At 35.6% G+C, this 26,315-nt stretch overlaps 1 protein-coding gene across 1 annotated transcript; it reads left to right on the top strand.

Annotated features, from left to right (window-relative positions):
* The first annotated feature begins 163 nt into the window (after nucleotides 1–163).
* Nucleotides 164–22,545, top strand: LOC124630960 (mitogen-activated protein kinase 1). The gene is made up of 8 exons (XM_047165012.1): nucleotides 164–542; nucleotides 11,477–11,603; nucleotides 12,480–12,590; nucleotides 12,695–12,829; nucleotides 14,908–15,024; nucleotides 15,808–15,975; nucleotides 16,942–17,130; nucleotides 18,032–22,545. The coding sequence occupies exons 1-8, from the start codon at nucleotides 415–417 to the stop codon at nucleotides 18,149–18,151; spliced, it is 1,095 nt and encodes a 364-aa protein (XP_047020968.1). The 5' UTR covers nucleotides 164–414; the 3' UTR covers nucleotides 18,152–22,545.
* Nucleotides 22,546–26,315: the final 3,770 nt, after the last annotated feature.

Genomic DNA, 26,315 nt, shown 5'->3' with positions numbered 1-26,315 from the left:
GATTGTCGATAAATTGTGATTGTTTAAAACTAGTGTTGCCTATTTTGCTCTATACCACGATAGCTTTTACTCGTTCTGTCGCAGGCTAAAGAAAAGAAACAGGATGATATAATAGAAAAGATGCTAAATAACACAATATGGAACACACTGCTAGAGATGAAAAAATCGAGTTCATTTTGTAACGGTACTGCGTCTATACGGGAGTGTCCATGAGAAGTCGGGCAAAGAGGCAAGCGAGAATGATAAGCTAGTGGATGATTTGTTCGGGTAGTGGATAATGTAGGTCGATTAGTAATTTGTTTTGGCTATTAATGTGGACTGAAGAATCGGCAGTTTTGTGTCGCCCGTGTGTAGAAAATTTATGCTGAACTCAGTATTGTTACCGTTGGTTAAGTGGCTTCCTTCTGTGTCGCGATGGCCGAGGCTGCAGGTGCCGCGAGCAGTAATCCCAACGCGGAGATCATTCGGGGCCAGGTGTTCGAAGTGGGGCCGAGATACACCAATCTACAGTACATCGGAGAAGGCGCCTATGGCATGGTTGTGTAAGTATTACAATAGATTACGTTAAAACACTGCAGCTGGACAGATTATGTTGCACATTTACTGCAGTGTACCAGACTACAATTCCACTTTAACATTGTTTTGTTTGAGAAACGAATGTATTAGTACTTAATTCGTTTAAAAAAAGGCTTAATTATTTCTTTATTCTTGGTGTGTAATCAAGCAATGTTTTGACTATATGATACAAGTACTAAAACAAAATTAGCCTTAGATTTATATAAATATTTTAAATCTCAATCTGATAACTTATCACAGCCAATCTGGTATATGGAAATTCACTGCAATTTTAATTAAAATACCCAAGTACTATTATTAGTGCTGGATAAAGCCATCTATTGATAAAACCAATGACTTAAATGTGAGTATTACTGAGGAGTGCTGGACTTTTCATAATTAGATAACTTAGACTTACAAATAAACACTTAAATAATATTTCTTTATACTTAATACTAATTGTTTTGCAATTAAAGCAGGCTGTGAATCCTGATAATAAGTTATGCTGGTAGCAATCATATATTATCAACCACATCAAATTAATATGAGTATGGTTAGTAATGCAAACATTTCACAGGTTATAAATCATAACTTATTTGGCTATGACTGGTTCCAAATTCAAATTTTATTAAGTACTTACTACTTTAATTTGATATAATGATGGCTGCAGAGGCCAATCCTGAATTAAATTGTTTTTATCTATTTCAGTAACTATCAGAACACTTGAGTTGCATATTGAGTGTCATAGATAAATTAACATGAATGCAAGCACCTGTGCTATCATATAACAAAGAGTTCAATATATTCTCTATATTACGAGTACTTAGTAAATACTTACTGTCATAACTAGCTAATTAAAAAGTATGAAGCTATCACAGTTTACAAATCAATTTGCTATTTCATAAAAGAGAAATGACATAATCCTGCTGCTATATCTACAGAAATATTGATTTAGTTTATCTACAAAACATCACATTTATCACTTGTTTTTTTTTGGTATTGGAGTGATCATATCTCATCATAAATGGGACAAAAAGACTTTTCCTTCCAACTCTATTATTGAATTATAAATACAAATAATTTATTTAAGACTAAAAACATGTGGGAAAAACCCAATGACACTTCTATGATGATCTCCTCCTAGTCGATTATCAGCTACAGCCGCTTTTCATTTAAGAAGATTCACTATAGAAATGTCCTCTATGGAGTACATTATATAGAGTAATTATTTAAAGAAAATACTGTTCATATTGTTGATTGTAGCTGATGAGGAAATATCTTATGAACAGGTTTATTGTGCTTGAGGAAGTTTGTAGGTGACACATCATTCTTTATATTTTCATTGGCCACTACTGTGTGTGAGGAAAAACCAGTCATTTACATTATTATGCAACTATCACATAACTATTTATCTTGTTGTATCTGACTGGTAATCTTTTTCAAATAGAAATAATGGAACCTAAATACCTATCATATTCATATAGAAAAATACCTACATTACAGACAAAAAAATTACCTACATTACAGACAAAAAAATTATATCTGTAAGTTTTTTGTATGTTTTTTCTTCAATGTTTACTAATTGAATCATGTAAAAATTTAAAAGACAGTTTAAATACCTTAATAAGAATAAGAAATTAATGTCCAGACAGACATACTTTTTCTTCAGTAATTTACATAAGAATACTTAATGTATTCTTATATATTAAATTAACAAACTATTTCAATAATCAAAAACATATAGGTATTTTATATAAAGTCTAGGTATTCCTTATCTATCTACAATTAGACCTACTAAAATGGGGTCAGTTATGCGGGAAAACCCGTGAACATTCACAATTTATTAGTGCTAATCTCAGCTCAGTCATGACCTTGTATTTAGTCTATAGCCATGTACTACATGACATAAACTGAAGTTTTAACAGTTGATATGCTAAATGACTCAACTGATTATTATTATTTGATAAGATAAGCATGTTTGCATTACGAATTTAAAGCAATGTGTTAGTTCCATATCTATATGTAATGTCTGTTAGTGCATTTTTACACATCTGTGTTTATTTCGTAATTGTTTGGGCAAAACAATAAGAATATGCGAAACACATGAATACTGTATTGTTCTACTATAGTAGTTTTATATTATTTTAGCACCAACTCCTTCTCTAACGTTGAGTTGCACCATTTAACTAAAAGATATTCGAACCATTTTCAGTAGTCAAATCGCCGATTTTACCAATATACGGCTGGACATGGTTTGACTGGTTATCGTTATAATTTAGGTACCTAATGGTGGAACTCATTCTAGGAGTCAATATTGCTGCCGCCTGTCACATGTATAGTAGCTTGGCAGACATTAGAATTTGATGAGAAATACCGCGTGTGTTCTGGTGTGTCCTAAAACGTAATAACGTTCAGCCGCCTGAAGTTTTTAGATCCTCAGCCAAAAATATAAAAACAACACCCAGACCTATTTGACACGAAGATCTGCGGTTTATCCCATATTCTGCAACCTTTCGAGAAATTTCCAGTACCTAGATGAAATTATCCATCGAGTTAAACTCTTCAGAGATTGAATATCTGTTGACTCAGGATGATAGGCCAGTCGGTAGTACATAATCTACTAATTTCAATAGGATTGTTACTCTTTATCACTACAAGTCCTCCACTGCCTCTGTCTCTCTGTTCGCCCTAACCCCGAAAAATATTACATAGATTTTCATGTAGTTACCGCTTCGCTAAGTGGTAGGGTAAAGGCGCTTTCTTTATGAAAAAAGGTTTGCGATGTTTGTCAATAAAATCATCTAACTAATCTAAATGGACGAACCTTGGACCTCCTAATGTCCTACACTGTATTATACAAACCTAATTAAGACCTGCTTCAAGCAAACAGTCACCATCCCCCATTTACACTCTTGTTTAATTAAATACTACATTAACTACCATACGCCCTCTACGCAAGCCTAAATATAATTCTTGTATGGCTTACTATAGACTCATTGATACAGATATTGATGAAATTGATTGGGACATGGAACTGCGTGGTAATAAATAAATCATGAAGTTTTCAATGATAATTTATGGTAAGATATAACTAAGAACCACCCCACCCACAGCGGGAGGAGCAGCTTTGGGTGCAGCGGCCAGGCTCTTACTGATTTAAACCCACCATGTTCCTTGTTAAGCCCTAAATGTATCAGCGCCACGGTAACTCTTTTGAACAATCCCTAAGCCCGACTTAGGAGAAAGTCTTGAGTAACAACTTAAAAACAAGTAGAGTATCCACTCAATTACTTTTAAATTACATTCTTGTTGTGGTTAAAGTTTATAACACACGTTTATAGCGCTACTTTAGACATGGTATGTGGCATGTTTGTTTCTCGAACTGATTAGAAAACCCAAGATTTGCGAGACTGCACAAACGTGTAACAGTAGAAATAAATCTATTTACCAAAAAATTACCCGAAACAATTTTTCAGTCAACATTGAGTAATTTTGCGATTGGTGTTGAAGAATATCTTTTAATAATTCAGGGTTGACTGAAGAATTTTTCTTCACCCCTAATCGCATAAAGACTATCTAAATTTTGCTATAGAACGCTACCGTAGAATAATCCAACAAAACAATAGGCTAGATAGATACGTTCATTACACAAGTTTCGAAACAAGTAGGGCCTTACTACAAAAACTTTAAACCCTGTTTTACACTTGTCTAATAAAATTTTGGCTGCAAAATGAACCATATGTCAACGTCATAATTTGACATTTTTTTAGACAAGGCATAAACTGACGTTTAAAAGTTTTTGTGGTAAGACGGGTAATGTTTAATGAGTTCTCAGATACAGCCAAGTCAGTTCCTAACTAGTATAGGTACTTAGTTTAAGGGTATTCAAAATCTTAATCGGGTTCCTCATGCCTCTATTGTGGTTTCAACGTTGGGTTAATTCCGGTCACGTTTGCCGCTCACTCATTCACCACAACAGTCATCTTCAAATGAGCGAATTCTATTGTTTGCGATGATAGCATGATATGGCGTATGGCGTCTATAGAAACGACATAATTAAGTGAGACAGAGAAGCAATACTAACTGACTAGCTTCCTTACTTAAGCGTTTAAATCAATCCTAATTACATCCGAGATTGACATAATCACAAAAACATTCAGTGTAGCCATTACTAAGTCTAATAGGAAGAGGGATTATATGGATTATTTTTAAATTAAAAAACTTTGCTGAGCCGGTAGCGCACGTCTACGTGTGTTATTCGCTTAAAACGTACGGCATCGTAGCTAACGGAGTGACAAATTAATTAAAAGACTTCATGGCTCGTTTAGCATTATGAGGAACTGCGCTAGGCTCTGTGAAGTCGCCAGCGACACGAGCAGCGTCGTGTAATCACTAATGTGGGCTCAGTGACACGGGAAACGTGCCAAAATGCAACCATTCAATTTATTTGACTAACGAGATCAAAATACAACAAAGATCGACCGAAATCCTTAATTTAGTACGCGAATTTTCCTTATTTTTTGTAAACCTGAATGTATTTGTTAGGTATTTTGAAAGACATTATGCCAATTGCCAATACAAACTTCTGATTTCAAGTGATATATGATAGGATGGCTCGCTAAATTGGATAGGTATTTATCAGTGAATAACCATTGAATTAAATGGGTGTTTCATTAATCAGGGATTGCAGCTATGACTATTTAATACTTACCTACATGATAAATTACATTGTATGAACATCAAACTTAGGTAATAGGATACTCGCGCAAACAAGCTTGACGAAGTACATTAAATAAGCATCTCGTCTTTAAAAACTGCACCTAACTCAATTACCGTTCCCCAAAACATGGACAAACTTTGAAAGAAAAGTAATGTAAGTTTATGTCACAAGTTTGTTTTTCAGTCGAAACCTATCAAAAGGTGGGCGACAACATTAAAAGAGCAAAGTTTGTTTCGACGTTCTGGGAATTGCTCAAGTATTTGCTCAGGCCACAGAAGGTAATAAATCGGCACCATCCAATTAGACTGAATTTCTCTTACATCCATTCTCTCTCTAGAATAAATATTTTCTCTAAGTACTTAGTCAGATATTTGATTAACAGATCTTCCACATTCAGAATAACTTTGTCTAAGATACGATGTCGTAATGCAAATAAATGATGTAGAAAGATCTTCCATAAGATGAGATCTTAGCTAGGAAAATATGAATTGAGTGTTAATATAGAGAGCGGTTTACCTCATTTCACTAGAATCCATTACTGTAAGTTGAAGACCCATTACGAGTGTAACAACTGACTTGCATCACTCGCATTAATGTACCCTTTATGGAATTAGAATGGACGAGATCGTTAAACTTTTTATACTTTGTTACAATTAGCTTAAATTAAACAGCGTCCACCTTGCTATGAGGGTTAACGTGCGTCATTTGGACGCTGATGGCTGGGTATTAAGCCTATAAAAGGTATTATGTGGGGACTATCTTTTGTTTTTCGTAGAATTGATGGCTGGAATCCAGGCGCGGCTGCGAAACGAGTGTCATTTGACTAATTCCCGCGCCAGCCAATTTAACGGAATTTTAGATAGCGATGCTTGTTTTTATAACGAGGTCGTGTTTGGTAACTATTGGTGCGTGGGCGCACTCGACGCTCACAATATTTAGGGACCGGTGCTCACACTGCTCACCGTGTACGGAAGTCGCGTCGTGCGTTTGACCGTAAAAATGACTCACTCTTGATTGTAGAACCATGACACTACTATTGCTATTTTGATTGTTTACTAGGAATTTGGTTATCGAATCATCATGCAACTTTTTTTGGCAGTGACACAGAATGAAGTAAATATAATACCAAATGCCTGGTAGTAATTTACGTAAAATCACAAAATTAAGGTGGTTGCTTTATTTTAGGGAAACAAACGAGCTAAAGCTAAACTTCTAAGATCGCATTAACAAATTACAGATATTACTTGTGAACTTCTCCGGGCTGGGTCACGCTAATGAATTGAATGATGGTTTCCTGCCGTTTCCTATCTTAAAGAAAACGTAATCAGAAATTATGAATGACTAGCTTCCGCCAGCTGCTTCGCCCGCGTGGTGTGTTGATAAAAAGTAGCCTATGTGTTAATCCAGGGTATCACCTATCTACATACCAAATTTCAATCAAATCGGTTCAGCCGTTTTTGCGTGATTGAATAACAAACATACATCCGTACATTCTCACAAACTTTCACATTTATAATATTATATGAATATATATGAATATGAATGATTATGAATGATTAAGAGCGCTATTACAAAATCGAATTGCTCAGTTGTAGGTAAATTAGACGATAGCCGGCAGCACTTGCGCATGTGTGCGTCTGGTGTAATACGCAACGCACACCTGCGGACCGCCACGCGGCACAAACAAACTTGAGACTTTGCCACTTTTTTCCGAAATAATTTATTGTTTTTATAGTTTATGAAATATTATTTGTACCGATGAATTTTATAACCTAGAATAGCTCGATTGAGTTACAATAAACAAGTAATCGTTTACAATTTTTAAATTATTTAGTCGACAACCAAACTTTTCACCATGTTTATCAATTATAAGTAATTGATTTATAAAAAAACTAAAATCTATAATTCGTCTTCCATGTATTGTATCTTCATTTTCCTGCAACAATGAAAACTAGGAATGTAGATAGTTTATTAAAACAAATATGTCACGTATACCTTTTGCGGGTGACAAAAAATACTTACCATATTATTTGTACTGGTATTCAATTGAGTCTGATAGTCTGAATTAAATATGCTTTCATTATCCTGCAAGAATCAAAGAAGTCCAATTACATTATTATGCAACAGCGAAACTAACGACGATGACATTTACGTACATATTTCTTTATAACCAACATCAAAAAAAGAGAACCCAATCTATAACATTTTCGAATTAGAATATCATGGCCTAATACTTATGTATATTACATTTCAATCAGATCATTATAACTAATAAATAAAATAAAACTCACTAGTATCAAAACGTGTTAGATGCGTAGGTTGCGCTATATTTTTCGAACTCCGGCGAGTTTACGCGGCGCAACAGCGAGCGATACGTCCCTCCTCGGTAAGCGCCTGGCGCTGACTAAAGTTGAACACCGCGCGTCACAAGATTTATATTGATTTTTGCATTGCAAACAAAAATTATTTTAAAATATTGTTTTACTTTTAAATAGACCAATTTTTTTTTTCAAGCTTTATAACAATACCACCTTAATTATTAAATGTTTTTTATTTGAATTTGGATTATACTTTCATAGATAAAAAATATAGTTTCGTACGGAAAATTGTCAGTAACTCTCAGTTTTATAGAATTATTTTTGGTGTAATACTGTATGAATTGTAATAAATTGATTTAAGCACTTCCAAGTACAAGATATAGTTGTATCTTGAACATTTTTATAAATGGTTAAATTGCTATATCCTCGGAGTACCGAAGCATCAAAAGATACCCAAAAGCAACATTTTATGAAACATCCTTTGCAGAGACAAAGATTTTACTGATGTACGTGGACAAATTAAAATATTTATTTAATACACTTTCAAGATAAATGATCAAACTTTCTGAATCTTATTTTTGTTTTTTTATTGTGACTATATCCAAAGCATCAAAACTCGTATAAAACGTTTAAATTCGCGAAAATTTGTGATAGCCCTCTTAATAAACTCGGCTAATTACTTATTTTTACATGTAAAAATTATATCGAAAATGGTTTTACATCTTAATATGGTATACATATTCAGGTAAAGTGCGCCTCGTTTAGCTGTTAAATCATTATCGAATATCTTTGGTACGAGGAGCTATTAAATTTTCCTGTTATGCGCCTGCGTTACGGATGTCAGTTACGTGCTTCGACCGCGACTGTCTATACTTCTATAGTCTATAGGCTATTGTTTATGTATATTAATGTTCGCTGATTCATCCTTTTGTTTGTCTAGTCTGCTAGTTGGAATGCAGATGTTCCAGTCTAGCTGTAACTAATGAACCTAGGTAATTACTTATGTCACTTTAGCATGTTTAACAGCGTTCCTGCTTACAAGTTGCTCTGGAAGTACTTAGGTAGCAAAAATACATATAGTATGGTATAGTATATAATAGTAGTTATACGTGTATTATAGAGCCATTTCTAGAGCAATGTTTCAGTAAGGAAACATGAACGACATAAAAGTGTTTTATTCTGTATGTTTTCCAGAGTGATGGAAAATAAGTATAAATTGTTATACTGTTTCAAAGGATTAGGTACTTTGTATACTTTTATACATTGCATAGGTGCAAAATGTAATAGAACTTGGCTGATGACTTAAATAAAGCGTAGCAGCAAGGATATTTCCTAAAGGAATTCTAGGTTTCCGCTTTATGAGTAAATACTCGTAAAGCGGAAACCTAGAGTACCTTTAATAGAATATAATAATAAAACCGATCGGTTTTTGTGACATCGCCATTAGTGAAATTTTTAGGTAAAATAAGGTCCTATATGTTCAGTTGCGATTTAATCCCATATTTTAAGTGTCTGTAAAAAAATACAGAAATATTCAAGAACTTATTTTCTATTTCTGTGTTGGTCCAATATACATATAGCTCAGGCAAAAATACTATCCATTTCCCTCAAACCGCATTAGCGCATACGGCTTATACTATGCATTAGCGCGGAAGAGTTTTTAATTTTTTAGCTTCTTTTTTAACACTCTGGACTAGCAGTAATTACTTTGAGACAGAAAAGGATTAATGAAACATATTCTCATGTTTTAAGTAACGTACACAACTTTTATGGCCGATTATTTAATCATGTTAACGTATATCTTAGTAATGAATATAGCGGTTTGACATATTTTCCATAAAAAAGCTATCCAAAAAGTCAAACACTTTCTTCAATACATGTATACAGGTATTGAAAAATCTACCCTTATTTGAATTACGCAGAAGGCTTATGTAAACAAATATGAATTCATCAAGTAGTATTAAATTATGTCGTGGAAATATTTCGGGACGACGCTACCAGGTTCCATTGGGCTGGTTAGCCAACTGGTGCTCGACAAGGGTCTGATGTGGGTTTAGTGTCCTACAAGATTGTAGCCACAATATTCATTAATTACCGCTAAATTCATGATACATTGTGGTTAATTCAATTATTATACAAGCGTAACCAGTTTATTTAGCTTTAAATAGAAATGGGAAAATATGCTTCCAGAACAGCTGTGTGTAGTTCTATTAACGTAAATAACTATAAACTTTATTTATTAAAACAGAAATTCTCTGCATTCTCTTGTATAAATTGATTCTACGTTTTATTTATTTTATGTTAAGCATTCCTCGTCCTATACAGCTTATAGTTCTCACACTGTAGTCTGAAATGTGGTGTCATTATATGTGTCCCGGTACGCGGCTTTAATTGTTTAGAATTACTTCAAAGTTGGAGAAATACTCATTAAAGTAAACCCGTTGCTCGGTTTCCCGAGATTGTGGTTAGCGTTAGGAGCCGGGATTATTGAAATTGTGGCTAAACTTTTTGTTTGGCTAAAGCTTAACAAATTCGTAGCTACCGAAGATTGTTTTGTGTAGGCAAGTCTTTTGTCTAAAAATATACATGAGGTCTAATTTTGATATGATATTATTATGATATTTTTCCAAGCAGCTGTTGCGTGGCAAAATTTCCACTAAGTACTCAAGACCCAACAGTGTAAGTTCCATATAAATAATGTCTTGTGTACTTTCTCAACCTAATCGATATTATGATAAGATATAGACTGATGACGTGGTAATTTAATTACATATAAATTCGTTATCGCGTGGCTGAAACACTGCCATTCAGGGGTGTGGCATACGAAAGTAAAGTAACGGCCCATTAGGGGGTTCATGGTAGGTCGGTGGCAAATGCCACGTTTTTATGATGTCATTAAGAAATATGAAACGCACTGAGGCGAGGGATGGCAAACAACGAGGATAATCTCATCTTTAAGTAAAATGTTCGCACAAATTGAAATTAATAGGGTCCATAATGAGATTTTTAGAAAGACGTGGCGTCGCAGAACTTTTAAGATCATCATCCTGTCCTTATCCCAATTTTATTTGGGGTCGGCATAGTATATTTTCTTCTTCCATACTTTCCCATATGCCGTCATCTCACAAGAACCTAACGTTCTTACTTCATCGACTTTCACTAAATCCAACCATCGTTTCTTTCGTCAACCACAATATACACCCACATTCATTAGAACCAGATTTCACGAAGAATTCACCAAATATACAGGTTTCGATACATAATTAAGCCTATCTATCGATGTAGTGAGCTTTAGAACGGCCTGAACCACACACGATAGGTAATATAATGATTAATGCAGAACCTTGATGTCGCGTTGTGGCAACACAGTCAGACCACAATAATGAAGTATTCCGTAGCTTTCATAATACTAGACCGCAGCTTAGTGTCACTAGAGACAAACATGGCGTGTGTTATAATAGGCTTTATTAAGTTCATTTTAATTAACATCAAACATATACACAGTTAAGTACTTTTCTTTTACATGAATATTCAATTATGTAATTCCATTCCAACAACCAACATAATTTGCATTATTTTGCAGAATTAAATATTATGTTAAATTGGCCTTCTTCGAAAAGGTAGCACTTCATTGTTTTTGGTCCAGTGTTCCTCAATACACAGTTATAATACTTACCTTTATATATCGTCCCCAAAAAATATTTTTTATCGTTATAGATTTCAAAGTTACCAATTAAACTGAAATCTAATTTCAAGTAGTGATAAATACCTACTTAAGCCTATATTTCTAGATATTTACTCTAACATACACCAGAGCCTTTGAAATTGAAAAGCTCAAAGTGTTGCATCTAACAAAAGGCTTTACAGATATGATTGTCCACAGATCCGCGCACGACAACATAAAGAAAACTAAAGTTGCCATCAAGAAAATATCTCCGTTTGAGCACCAGACTTACTGCCAGAGGACACTAAGAGAAATAAAAATCTTAACTCGATTTAAGCATGAAAACGTAAGCTCTTTATAGTACTTGTTATTATTATATAATTTATTTTAACTGGGAATTTTCCTGCACAGTTCATTTGTTCAATTAGTGTCGGTTGTTTGGTACACCGAAACGAGACGAAGGAATTTAATGTAATAAATGGCGGGAAAAATGTTGGGAAAAGACCGCGCTTTTTTAGGGTTCCGTAGCCAAAATGGCAAAAACGGAACCCTTATAGTTTCGTCATGTCCGTCTGTCCGTCTGTCCGTCTGTCACAGCCGATTTACTCGGAAACTATAAGTACTACAGTGATGAAATTTGATGGGAATATGTGTTGTATGAACCGCTACAAAAATATGACACTAAATAGTAAAAAAAAGAATTGGGGGTGGGGCCCCCCATACATGTAACTGAGGGATGAAATTTTTTTTTTCGATGTACATACCCGTGTGGGGTATCAATGGAAAGGTCTTTTAAAATGATATAAAGTTTTCTAAAAAACATTTTTCTTAAAGTGAACGGTTTTTGAGATATCAGCTCTCAAAGTCGTAAAAAGTATGTCCCCCCCCCCTCTATTTTTATAACTACGGGGTATAAAATTCTAAAAAAAATAGAGGTGATGCATGCTAATTAACTCTTTCAACGATTTTTGGTTTGATCAAAGTATCTCTTATAGTTTTTGAGATAGGTTGATTTAACTGTAATTTACGGAACCCTTCGTGCACGAGTCCGACTCGCACTTGGCCGGTTTTATTTTCTTTTGCCCGTCTATATAATCAAAGCTTGAGTTTATATAATGAAATATTCACCAGGCAATTGGATTGTTCTTTGATTGTGTATATATTTTCTTAGTATGTTTTATTTCAATTTATTTGGAAAATAATATTGATTGTTTTGTTTCAGATAATTGATATTAGAGACATTTTAAGGGCTGAGACGATAGATTCCATGAAGGACGTCTATATTGTGCAATGTTTGATGGAGACGGACTTATACAAATTGTTAAAGACACAGGTAAAAATAATGAAATAACGAAACTCTTTCAGTAACCCTTTTAAACGCTGACTCTTGATTTTGTTGTTATAATTTGTTTGGTTTAATGATTTTGTTTGTTCCAGAAACTAAGCAACGATCACATCTGCTACTTCCTGTATCAAATCCTCCGCGGGCTGAAGTACATACACTCGGCAAATGTACTTCACAGAGATCTAAAGCCCTCTAACTTGCTACTTAACACAACGTGTGATTTGAAGGTAATATTATACATTAATGTACATACTACATCTACAAGAGAATTGTTTGATTAATTTAAGGGTTTGTTTAGACCAGTGGTTCTTAACCTTTTTGACATGAGGGACCACTTTGACTAAAGTTTGTCTTGCCAGGGACCACCTCATCGGTTTACCTAAATTAGCACTCATTTCTTTATTATTTATAAAAAAAAACTGAATTTTTGGGTCAGTTCTACTCAAAGCTAAAGCATGTCGGCAGTTGTGTAGGTAAGCAAATGCAAATAAAGAAAAACTAGGCTATGTAGTTGCAAAATGCGCGAGCGACGCGACCGCGAAATTTTTATCGGACTTAAAACAAAAATTACGTAAAATTTAGCCCAAACGTACTTAACGTTTTGTTTGTTGACAAATGCAAAAATAAGGGCCATAATATAGTTTCTGAATACGCGAGCGAAGCGAGCGCGAAATTTTATCGGTCTTAGGGCTGATTTTTCAATCATCAGTTAACTTCTATCTGAGGAATAATTATGGCGGTTTGACATATTTTCTATACAAAAGCTGTCAAAACGTCAAACATATTCCTCTGATAAAAGTTATCTGGAGATTGAAAAATCTGCCCTTAAACTAAATATTACGTAAAATTTAGCCCAAACGTACTTAACTTTTTGTTTGTTGACAAATGCTAAAATGAGGGCATATCGTTTCTGAATACGCGAGCGAAGCGAGCGCGAAATTATACACGTCCATGCGAAAACCCCCGCTCGCAATTATAGGTCGATAAAAATGAAGTTAGATAACGTATAGCAACGTCGCGAAGCCAAGCTTCGCGGACCACTTGGAATGCCTCCAGGGACCACCAGTGGTCCGCGGACCACCGGTTAAGAACCACTGGTTTAGACGAAAGGAATGAATGTTTATACTACACCTACATATCAATTTCTTTTAGAAGGCACAACGAAATAATTTTCTGGGTCTGTTTACATATAAAGAATTTGATAGGGAAACAATTCTGAGTGTTTTCTTTGTTAAGGGCTTATTACACTTGAATAAATTCAGTCGACTAAATGATTCAGTCACTAAATTCAGACAAATGTAATCGCATTTAGGAAGGTAGGTTTCATTAAATCATTTAGAAACCTAATTAGACAAACCTAATTAGGCTACTGAGTCAAGAGTAATAAGCCCTTAAGATTGCTCTAAAACTAAACGTACCATAATAAGTACCTACGTATGTAATTCTAAACTAGCTTTTGCCCGCGACTTCGTTCGCATGATATAGTGACTTCCGGCATATTTTTGGTTTGACCAATAGATGGCGCTATAATGTCCGGAATAAATTTTATTTTTTATTTTTATATATTTTTTTGAAATAAAAACTATCCTATGTCCTTTCTCAAGTTCCAAACTATATCTGTACCAAATTTCACACAAATCGGTTCAGTAGTTTAGGCGTGAAGAAAAGACAGACAGACAGAGTTACTTTCATATTTATAATATTAGTTAGGATGATTCCAGTTTGTGTGACGTTTTCGTGCATCGATGAAAGAGTACTTAATATTCTGTAACAAAAACCATGTGGGATTTCTAAGTGGCCCGCATCACTTGAGTTTGGGTTATTGATAGATTAATCAATTCATCTATTGATTGTTAGATCTTGTGTTATGTTTTGTTTATAAGCAAAAGTATTTTATTACGTTGGTATAATATTTACAAATTCCATCGTTTATGTTGATGATATTGTGTGCCCTAGAGCGGTTTTGAATAAGTGGCAGTTAAGGCTGTGTGGTGGTATACTTAACTTAAAGACACCACCTTTTGAGGCCCAAGTTGGCCGACAACAGAAACGTCAGTTTTCTAGTTCTGGTTATTATGATACTAAAATTCAGGTTCAATTTTAAAATAATTAAATGGTTGTTTTAAGAAAAAATGGACAACAAACATAGACTTAGGCCCCTGTCTAAACCCACCTCCCGAAAATAGCGAAAGAATACTTACAATTTGAATTACACAACTAATATAAATATGTACTGCTAACTTTACCTTTTCCAATTTATACTGTAAAAATGATTAAATTCTAACCATGTAATATTTTTGAACAGATTTGCGACTTCGGTTTGGCGCGGGTGGCAGACCCAGATCACGATCACACGGGTTTCCTCACCGAGTATGTGGCCACGCGGTGGTATAGAGCACCGGAGATTATGCTTAACTCTAAGGTTTGTATCACTTATAACTTGAGTATTTTTATTACCTACTTTTGCTCCTGAATTTACTCGAGTCACCTCGTCTTGGGGGACTAACTGTACCGTCTGCTGTGCCCCTCTAAAGGTCAGGGCACACATGAACGGCGCAGTTCCAACCCAACGATTTTCTTGTCATTCGAATTTGATCCTTAAATCGTGACAGCGAGCTTGCAACAACAGTTGCGTCGTGTCGTGCCGTTCATGTGTGCCATGACCTTTATCAAACGACAGAGAAAGAGAACAAATACATACATTAAGGATTTTGATCAATATATATGTATAAAATAGCTTATATGTATCTACCTTACTCGTGACAGTGAAATATTGTATGTGTATAGTATATTTGACGGAATTTTATAAACCTCTAAAGCAGAAAATAGTGCGGTGCCCACGGGAATGCGGGTTTGCGTCGTGAAGGATTGCAACCCCACTTCGCTTACTCACAACCCTTTTACTGTTATTACAATACGTGCCTAATGTACACATAACATTACTGGCATAGGAGGAATTACTGTTTTATTGTTTGTTTACGGTTTCATTCGCGTCTCGTGGGTACTACTTCGCGCACTCGGATAAAAGTAACCTAGAGCGCTCCTCGATAAATGGGCTTTCTTACACTGAAAATATTTTCCAATTGGGCCAGTACTTCATGAGTCTAGCATGTTGGAGCAAAAGAACTCTTCAGCTTTATAATATTGTTATAGACAAATAACCTTTCTCTAGAGATGATCTCTAAAAAATTTTGTCTTGTCGTAGGGTTACACCAAATCGATAGACATTTGGTCTGTGGGCTGCATTCTGGCAGAGATGCTGAGCAACCGGCCCATCTTCCCGGGGAAACATTACCTGGACCAACTCAACCATATCCTGGGCGTACTCGGCTCGCCCAGCCAGGAGGACCTCGACTGTATTATCAATGAGAAGGTACGTTAGCGAAAGAAGAAGAAAAGAATGTTTATTGACCCGATACAAGACATACATACACAGAGAATAAGAAATACAAATAACAAAAGGTTGCGCCAAATAGATCCAGTTCAGCATTATGCTAGACAGCTAGTGCCTGACGCTGGAAAGTGCTAAGCTCCTGATTTGATTTTAAAAAACAACCCATAGAATTTCGTAATTCAAATATCTCGACTCCGCCCACTCTGTGATATCCCTGAAGGCCTATGCAGACAACGTTTTTTAAATGCGCCGTCGACGTGTGTCGTGAAACAAATGACAATAAACCGCTTTGTACCTCTAGAATAAAAGTCGATGTGGTATGCATAGGCTCTAAGCGCAGAAATTCTATTGGTTGTTTAAAAACTGTGTCGCTCCGCTTTAGTGGAACCTAGGCCTTCGTAACCTTAATATACAGGGTGACTTAGCAATCTTATAAACTTGATGTCTCAAGAACCTTTCATTTTCGACTTATAAGGGTTATTTGGGGTGGAAATAATCTCAAATGTAAACTCTACTATACTTTTGTTATTATTATTATAGGTCCTTTGGGTTATTATAGGCTTTTAGTATTATTATAGGACACAGAGAAAATGTAACATTGTAGTTTTTGATGTTGACGTCAACTGGATTTTTGAGTTAAAAAAATACAGATCATTCCTCTATAATTTATTTAAGTACATAAATGTAATGTTGTCGGTTCCCGTTCATTGGGAGAGGCTTACTTTGAGCACGTGTAGCAGCATGGACTGCAATTTTCTTATATGTTCATGATGATGAATGTAATCTATTTATTTATTATTTTTTCCCACATACAATTGTACATTGTGTCTTACATCTAATTATAAAATGAAATTAGGTTAATGTAAAATCAGCAACGTTTCCGCATATGTATTAATCTTAGTGCAATAAATATCGGTGAAAAATAAGCCAGTGACGTTGACACAGGCTCGTGGGTACCTGGAATCCCTGCCATACAAGCCGCGGGTGCCGTGGGCGGAACTGTTCCCCGGGGCGGACGCTCGCGCCCTGGACTTGCTGCACCGCATGCTGACCTTCAACCCTCATAAGCGCATCACCGTCGAAGAGGCGCTCGCCCATCCATACCTTGAACAGTACTATGACCCTAATGATGAGGTAAGTGGAATATATGCCTCATATATCTAATGATATCTTTATACTTTTTTAAATTTTTTTTTAGCTTAAAACTCTAAATTGTAGTGTTTTCGGTGTTTCTAAAATCTTACCTCTAGATAATAATAACTTCTTATGACCATACGGACTTAGGGTATGAGCAACCTTAGAGAATATGTCACAACTAACAACCGCTACAGTGACAATAGTTTTAATATTCTAACCGTTTTATCGAGAAATAAGTGACGTCTAAAGTTTACAACATCACCAGTTTAAAAAAAACCTAACATTCATTAAACTAAACGTCGATAAACTTCTATTGAGAGAGGACACAATTTGATTTAGAGTACGATATGAAATCGTTCCTCGAACGCGAATGCTCGATTTTATTTGCAAAAAAATGATTGTGTAATATTTGGAACGATGGGAAATCTGTACTAAGTAATTACTTTTTTCATAATTCCGAGCGTAATGGATTATCTAATCTGTTGTGATCATAAAAAAGTATGAGTACCACTATCGTACCACGAATGTATGTTGTACCCAAGAACATAATTGTGTCCATGTACTTTTCCGTCCTTCATAAAAGTTTCTCAAGGATAAATTAGTGGACCGTGACCCGGATTAAGACAACGGTTTATTACATGGGACAGGTCCAATAATTCCAGGAATCAGGCAACATATTGAAGGAAAACAGCCACAAAAAGATTTGTCGTGTGCGACTTACATTCTTTTGCAAAAAAAAAAAAAAACGGGCACCCATGGGAGCTATGAATGATGCTAGTAACTCATTCCATGCACTAAAACCTATTGAAATAGACATTAAGTCCTTAGAACAAAGATTTTATAGGTGCCCGTGTCTTTTGCAAAAGGGTTCCGTGTTCAAATATGAGTTTTATTACAGCCCGTGGCAGAGGAGCCGTTCCGTTTCGCTATGGAGCTCGACGACCTTCCCAAAGAGACGCTGAAGAAGTATATCTTTGAGGAGACATTATTATTCAAGAAACTCAACGAAGATGCGTAGATGAGCGGAGCGTCCACGGCCGCTGCGGGGAGGTCGGGCTGCCACTCCCGACATCTACCAAGTACATTACATCATCGATACGTTTATCTTATTCTGCTTCGTTAACACGAATATTTCCTAAGAATTCGGTTCAATGTTCTAACTTTAAGGATAACGTTAAGATTTTTATTTTATATTATTGAAAATGCGGAAAACAGAACTCGCATGCTGAGGTATCGCAACCCAGCTCTAATTAAGAGGATATTGTTGGTTACGTTCTATGTTCTTCGTTGTCCGTAGTCGGTTAACCAAAGTTGAATAGTTAACCAGTATGTAATTATACATTGTATCAGTACGAGAAGTCGTCAGCTCGCTACGGTGTCGGTATTTTGTGGTTCGCACTATTTAATTATTTTATGTATTGGATTATGATTGTTAGGCTCAGAATCAAAATATTACATAACACAGACTTTGGACTTTCTTTTTTACCGACTAATACAATATGTTTTTTTCCGTAAGTCGGCTTTGATTTCTAATGATTTCTTGAGTTACATACAAAGCTACATGGCCTCTTTTTTTGTTACTGGAAATATGAACAGTGAGCCTAACTATCAGAAACAATATAACAAAATGTATTCGACGTTTTAAACGTGGCTTTCAAAGCGCAGTCTTACTTTATCTGTATTAGGCATAGTCGCTTTCCGGCGATCAATAAAGTATTCTTGTGGCGGTAAAATGCATAATAATATAAAATAACTGTTATTATTTCTAAACTGCCAATATTATATTAATTAATGAAATAAATTCGACGCTTCGTTATTATGATTCAAAGATTATTTGTAAACATGACGTCTGAACATAGCTTTGTGTTCGGAAATATCGAATAGTATCGATATATTTGGTCAAAGCGTAGATGTAATAGGTATATATTAATGCGTAGCAAACTCATAGTACTTAGACCATTTTACCAAAGGACTGGTGACACTCAAAAAAATCTTTAACGCTTTAATTTTCGAAAAAAAATATGTTGAAACAATTGTGAAGTGAGTCCTTCAAAATAACTCGACAGCAATTGAGCCATCAAAGAGCCCCAAAATCACAAAGGCTTTTTATTAAAAAACTGTTCGGGCAACTCTTGTTGGTTTAGGTCTTCAAAATAAAATACATTGTCAAAACAACGGCCTTGAGGCGGAATGTGGGGATCTATAATACATATATGACACGTGTCACCGACAGTGTGATAGATAACGTATGACCAACCCCGGTTACGGATAAACTCTCTAATATCCAATCAGGAACTTATCTGTCAGGCAAACTATAACTTTTGGTTTCACAGGTCTCGGGTAGTAATTTCGGGCGTTAACTATCAGATAACTAACTGACAATCTATCGGTAACCAGTATAACCGGGATCTAATCTCCCAGAACATCAATTTTACAAATATACTAAACACTATTCGTACCCAAAAACCTAGTGTCTGTAAAGACACAGTACTATTTCAACTATTTCAGTCAAGATTAGGATAAGCACTAAAATTTCCACTAAAGTATTATTGTTTTAAGAAATTGAATTCGAAAGTAAATAATAATCAAACCATTCATTTCTCAAACCATAGCATTTGTACTGCGTATATATTGTTAGGTATATAGGTACGGAGGAAAGTTGGGAAGACGCGAACCGAGTCCTTTGGATGAATGGTTCAAGTAACAATCAATTTCAATCAAGCCTAAGGAAATCGTAAACATACCAGCCTGTAAATAGACAGACCTTTTAGTAATGTCTGGCGTATTTCACTGTTATTGTTTATTAGAAACAACTGCAAACCAATAATCTGTTAATGGATAAATAAAGAAAATTGATTTAAAACGGCCGGGTATTTTAAAAGGTTATTTAGGAAAAGAGCGCAATTGAAATGTGACGTCATCGCGCCTAAACTAAACCCTTGACCAGGAGTAATTAATACTCTTATTTGTAACTGAGTAAAGGTGAAGAAAAACATCTTGAAAATACCCTGAAGAAAACTTGGACTTTGAAGTCTGAAAATCGCCAATTCTCCTTGAGATTTACTGTCATTCTTTCTCTACACTAAAAAAGGCTGCTAATGAAAAGCAACAAGTTCCACAAAATTGGATCCCTTTACCTTTCCCTTAAGCTTGTTTGAAATGGACTTTATAGTATCGATAGATAGGTTTTTTCTGAAATTTGTATAGTCAAGTTGTAAATTGTGATGTTGGCAAGGATCGATATCATGGTAGGTATTCAGGAGCGAGCTAGCGGCGACACAAAGCGATCACGCCCAGCAGACGCTCGCATATCACGTTTTAAGGGAATCGAACTGAAGTCAGGCATTCGATGTTAGTATTTTAGAGACAACAGATAAGTATGGCGTTTGCGATGGAATCATACAGAACCTATAGTAACTTAGGCGCCCTCAAACTGCGCTCATGGATTCGCTTTACGTCAAATAACTTTGCCTCTCTGAATTCAGACATTTAATGCCACGTGCATTATGTACCTAAGTAAAGGTGTTTTATTGACTGACTTTGACTGCTGCGCAGTGACAAAAATCCAACTTCGGAGGGAGTTATTTGACGTGATTGTATGACGCATGTGGTCACACCATCGCGAACATCAAGCGGTGTGACAACCGCTGTAAATATTTATACATTTCGACTTATTGTATTTAAAAGTGTCACCGAGTACTATTTTCAAGCACCACGTTATTGTTCATCAATTCTTACGTGATATACATTCTTACGAATAAATGTATTTTCTCTTTAGCGAGCGAGGTGTTCGTTGGAAAACTTGCGTGTTTCAATGTTTTTGTAATAATAAATTATCGTCTTCCTTGTATTTGCATGTTAGCGCACAAGATAATTTTAGAATAGTTATTCTTCATATCAAATATTTTAAAGAGATGTTTATAGATTAAAATTAAGTTGATGAATGTGCGATTAATGTGTCGCCTATCAAGTTTTTCAACGAACGCGTGCTGGCGACGCATTGCGAGTCGCACGCGGGTCGCGACTATTGTTACTTCGATATTGTCTACGACTTGTTGTTAGAGAGGATCGATCCCAGCGGCGGCGTTACTGTCGCCGAGCGGTGTTCACTGCACTCTGCGATCACTCTCATTTTGTACTAAGACTTGAATACCGTTGTTTGTTGAAAGTATTATGGCAGAACTGTAGCTGCGAGGAATTCGTCAATCAATTTTAAGTATACTGTGTGAAGGGATATCGTCCAAAATGTACCAAAAGTTGAAAGTACGTACGAGGGCCGTGGCATTGAAAGAACATAAATTTCTTGACACGCAATTAGACAGCGCGATTAGGGATACAGGGGCAGGCTACCGCGCCAAGTTTCGGAGTGTCTGGCGGTAAGCGGTTGAACAGTTGCTAAAATTCTCTGCATTGCTGTCTAGGTATGCGCAGACCTTAATCTTAAAAATAGTTTTCATTTTTTAATTCAAGTAGCCTTATTCCTTTGGCGTCACTTTCAATTTTTGGCTCGAAAATGTAAGATATCTCCCTTTTACCATCCGACTATAACATTTTAAGATCTTTAGAGTTATCTTGAGATTCGTTAGTACATGTTGTATAAATGTAAAAGACATTGCTTTAGATTTTCGATCGACAATATTCATTCAACTATGAATACCACCCATTGGCCAGATACAATACTGAACTCCCGCTTCAGCTGCCTCTTTTTCGAAGAACATAATGTTAAACTGTACCTTATTGAAAATATTTTTGATTGTTTATAGTTGTGATATAATATCAATTCTTTGTTTTCACCAGGCTTTTTCGAAGTAGTGAATAACGTCATTTGCCTGGCTAGCCTTATTCCAACTAATTAGTTATGCCTAAACTACTTCAAGCCGAGATTAAACTTCATAATTGTTTGACTTTAGAACACGTTGTGTGTATATTGTTGATCACTTTACGCAGTTGTCTACATTCACGGATAATTTATCTGGTACTGCTTACATAATAAAGAAACTATCTCAGAAGTAACTTTCTCGATGTGATCAAAAGCAACAGTACCGTCACGACCATGCCCAATATCCTATCTCTGTTTTGCTTACTAGAGGTAGGAACTTAACATTACTTGTATTGGGAAATTCTATCTCCAGTTAGCAAATGGACAGATAGATAAGATATAGGGAAAGTCCGTTAGTAAAGTGGTGTGTAATTTCAGGTTGCCACCGTGAATGTAATGGCAATTGTATCCGAGTAATACTGCATTTACAGTTCCGTCGCTAGATATCGAAGATTCACTTAACATCAAATAAAACTCATTGTTTGCCAGTATTTGTACTCAACCCTAACATTAGTGTTTAGCACTGGGTATTTTAAATGAACATGTATGTGATGAAAAATAAATAAATTGAATTTGATAAAATTGACAATGAATTGAGTATTTCTTTAAATACTGCCAAATGCTGCAACGTACTTTCTAGAGAAGTGTATGCGGCGATCCTATGTAGAGGAATATTATTTCCTTTTCTGTCTTTCCATAAAATATTCACTTATAATACCACAAGAGCTTCAAAATTATCGGGTATTTTCCGATAGGTTCGTTGCAAACAAATGAAGGAGTCAAGTTTTTCAGGTTAAAAAATAACGAGCGCGAAGCGCGAGTGATTTTTCCTGAAAAACTTGACGACTTTATTTGTTTGCAGGGAACCTTGAGGGAAATGCCAGATAATTATGAAGCTCGTGTGGTATTCGGGAGATTATTTTTCCGTCCCAAATGTCGGCCACAACCTGTCAGTTTGACGTAGCAACGACCAGAGAAAATATTCAAAAAATTTTCAGTATAATACCATGTAGGTTGTACCACGTGACGTCGAATGGTGCAATTCTATTGGTCGATATTTGGGTCGGAAAAATAATCCACAGATATTCTATCACCTAAATGGTCTTTAACGCCATAGCTAGAGAGTGCGATAATACTTATGTTAGGGCTTAGTTTTCTCTACATATTTCTACTAAACAAATGCTTGGAAATATTACAATGTCAACTGCATTTGCATCAAAAGCCAATGATTTGTAAAAAAGACAACCTTATTTACGACAAATAGAGTTTGATAAGTAAAAACTTTCACTGACTGTCTTAACTTTTACACATTTTCATTGTACTGTAATTTCTAGGAACAAGGGGGTTTTATTAAAGATCTTGATGTGTCTTAGTATCTTAATGTTGGTAAAATTGGTAAGCAAACATAGACCGCTTAGTACTTAAGTAATCCCTTATCGAAATAGGCACAAGAAACTATTGGCAACAGCCAAGGGTAGCGAAGTTTTGTAAGGGTGACCTAGACCATGCTTTCGGATCTGTGTTGTTGCCGAAAACATGTTAAATTGTTCCAACAAAAGATCCCTTGTTTATAGATAAAAGCATTTTAATTTAACCTTAGTTTACATAGTGTCATCTGTTCAAGCAACGTCAATTTAATGCGTTATATTTGATCGTTGTAGTCGAAAATAAAATCGTATTACATCCTTACCTGTATTACAATAAATCATTATGGCATACGTTTAAAATTATGGAGAATTGATTGTTTCCAAATAATTTGCAGCAACTCACATGACTTCCCTTTCTAGTTTTCCATTAAACCTCTATAGATCATAAACATAAGAGTACTATAATGTACCTATTTATTGTTAAAATATGAGTGTTGCCATATTTTCTTAAGTCATTATGTACAAATTGGATATTGTACCTAAGGTCATTTGTTATCTGTCAACAGTTGAATATTACTAAAATAAATCAAATCAAAAGAGAAAATTTATTTTAATTTTCCCCCTAATTGCTTCTGCTGAGCCCTTTTTCCCTAAACAGTGTAAACCGATGCAGTTGAGTACCAGGAGGAGGGCGAGAGGAGCGTGAAGAATGATGAGCAGAACCGATGTGTGACGATGAGGGATCGTACTTGACCGTATCATTATTGTTCATACACACACACACACACACACACACACTGAAAACCTATTGCCTGTTCTGACGTCTACGCAACAACCCCATTCAACCCAAATGATTTAAAACTTTCTTAATAAAAACAAGCAGCTTTATTTCACTTTAAATAAATAAAATGTAGCCAAGAATATTCAGCTGAGAACTAAAAAGAATCCATTAATTAATGCTTAGATCGAAATAACGATATCTATTCAATGAAAATTGATTACTGCGTACAACGTTGGAGTTAACTAATAATAATGGATCAATGCCGAGAACCGAGCTTGTATTTTGATTTATGTTTTGGGAAAACCGCTGGCTTGTTACGTAAGGAATAAAATAGCGTTTCAGAGTTTCAGTAAAATATTGCGAGGTTTATGATGACGCTAGCTTCTGCCAGCGGTTTCACCCGCATCCCGTGGGAACTACTTCCCGTACCGGGATAAAAAGTAGCCTTCCTCGATAAATGGGCTATCTAACACTGAAAGAAATTTTCAAATCGAACCAGTAGTTCCTGAGCGCGTTCAAACAAAACAAACTCTTCAGCTTTATAATATTACATAGAGATTACATACATTAGATATTACATATTAGATTTTGCACAAGAGAAATAGAAAGCTAGAATAGAAATATACGAAAATGTTTTCAATTTGAATACGAATTGGATGAAAAGCTTGTGGTCGCCATCACATTTCATCACCAAAGTGTAGCCGTGTTTAAATCCATTAGCTACAAAATCTGGTAACATCGTCATGTATGAAGTTTGCATGTTATGCCAAGTTATACGTGGTTATACCCTTAATGTAATTTCTTAAGCCACAAGGCTCACACATGTGTAATAATAATGGAGAAGTTTATGTCTGTTATGTTTAACGTTATACACCTCATATAGGTAGGTAGGTAGGTATGTATATCTGAAACGTGACTGTAGCATCAAGTTAAACCGGCGGGCGTTATAAAGCTAGATAAATGTTCTGTATTTCTTCTAAGGTAGTGACGGAGGTATATCTTTACCTATACTTGTATGTTATAAAGAGAAAAGTATATATTTTTGTTTGTAATGGATAAATGCAAAAATTACTAGATCGATTTCAAAAATTCTTTCACCTTTAGAAAGCTACATTATCTGCGAGTGACATTGGCTATAGATAGAGGTATTTTTCCTGTACGGGCAGTCGTTCCCACGTCGTGGTCGTGACGCGGATGAAACCGCGGGAAAACGGCTAGTTTTCTATATTTCGCAGTTAATGAATAAAATTGCATTTACTAGGGAACTAGCCTTATGTTATCAACTGGACACAACAAGCTATAACCAGACAATTACTTAAAATCCCTCATGGGATTAAAAATAAGGTGTAATACACAATTCAAATATCTGAAATATAACCTGTCTCTTAATTACCTTTTATCAATGGGTCATTGTTCAGTAACTAGGTCATGGTGCTTTGGGAGTCGGGCGTCTCCTGTTAACTAAGCCGACCGCTCGCCTCCAGCGACAATGGCCGAAATGACAGCGATAAATGGCCGTTATTTGTTATACAAATCTGCTAACACTCACGACCTTTGGTGTAGTGTTGTATAACCCGTTCTTGTTTACCTAGTGTATGGATTTTGTGTTTATTTTTAACCGACTTCGAAAAAGGAGGATCCTAGTTTGAACCGCATTTAGGTGAGTTTGTGCGCGGTTATGTCACGTTTGGCAAAACCGATTTTAATGCGATTTCAGCATAGTATTTTTCAGACTGTAAAGAACCTATAAAAGAAAAGAAACCTATTGATTTCTGACATTTCGCGAATATTAGAAATTTAAATGGTCAATAATATAATAATCAACAAAATGTAGGGCAGCTGTGTGTAACTAAAATATGAAGACGACCAACACCTTAGTCTGCCCGTGACCATGGATGCTGTAAAGGATCCGAAACGTCGGGATTAAACGTGGCTTTTCTAGAAAAAAAAATGTCTACACTTTTAACAAGTTTGATTAGTTTTATCTACTGAAATAATAATGCGATTGCTGTCGTTACTTAATGCGGTCGGTGTTGAACGAGTTCCCAGGAGGCTGCCTGGCGTTATTACCTTCGGCGAGGACTCAATGACACACCCTGTAAGTTTGAATTATTCAATCTAAATTGCAACTTGTTAGGGTTACTTCAAAGTTCAAAACCTTGCGACGAAAGGTAATATTTCCAGGTGATAAGAGGCACGACTTGTATGTGTAAAC

Source organism: Helicoverpa zea, chromosome 6 (genome assembly GCF_022581195.2).
Source record: "Helicoverpa zea isolate HzStark_Cry1AcR chromosome 6, ilHelZeax1.1, whole genome shotgun sequence".
Taxonomy (NCBI): Eukaryota; Metazoa; Arthropoda; class Insecta; order Lepidoptera; family Noctuidae; genus Helicoverpa; species Helicoverpa zea.
Note: the sequence above shows the minus strand (reverse complement) of the source record. Positions and strands in the feature narration are given on the sequence as shown.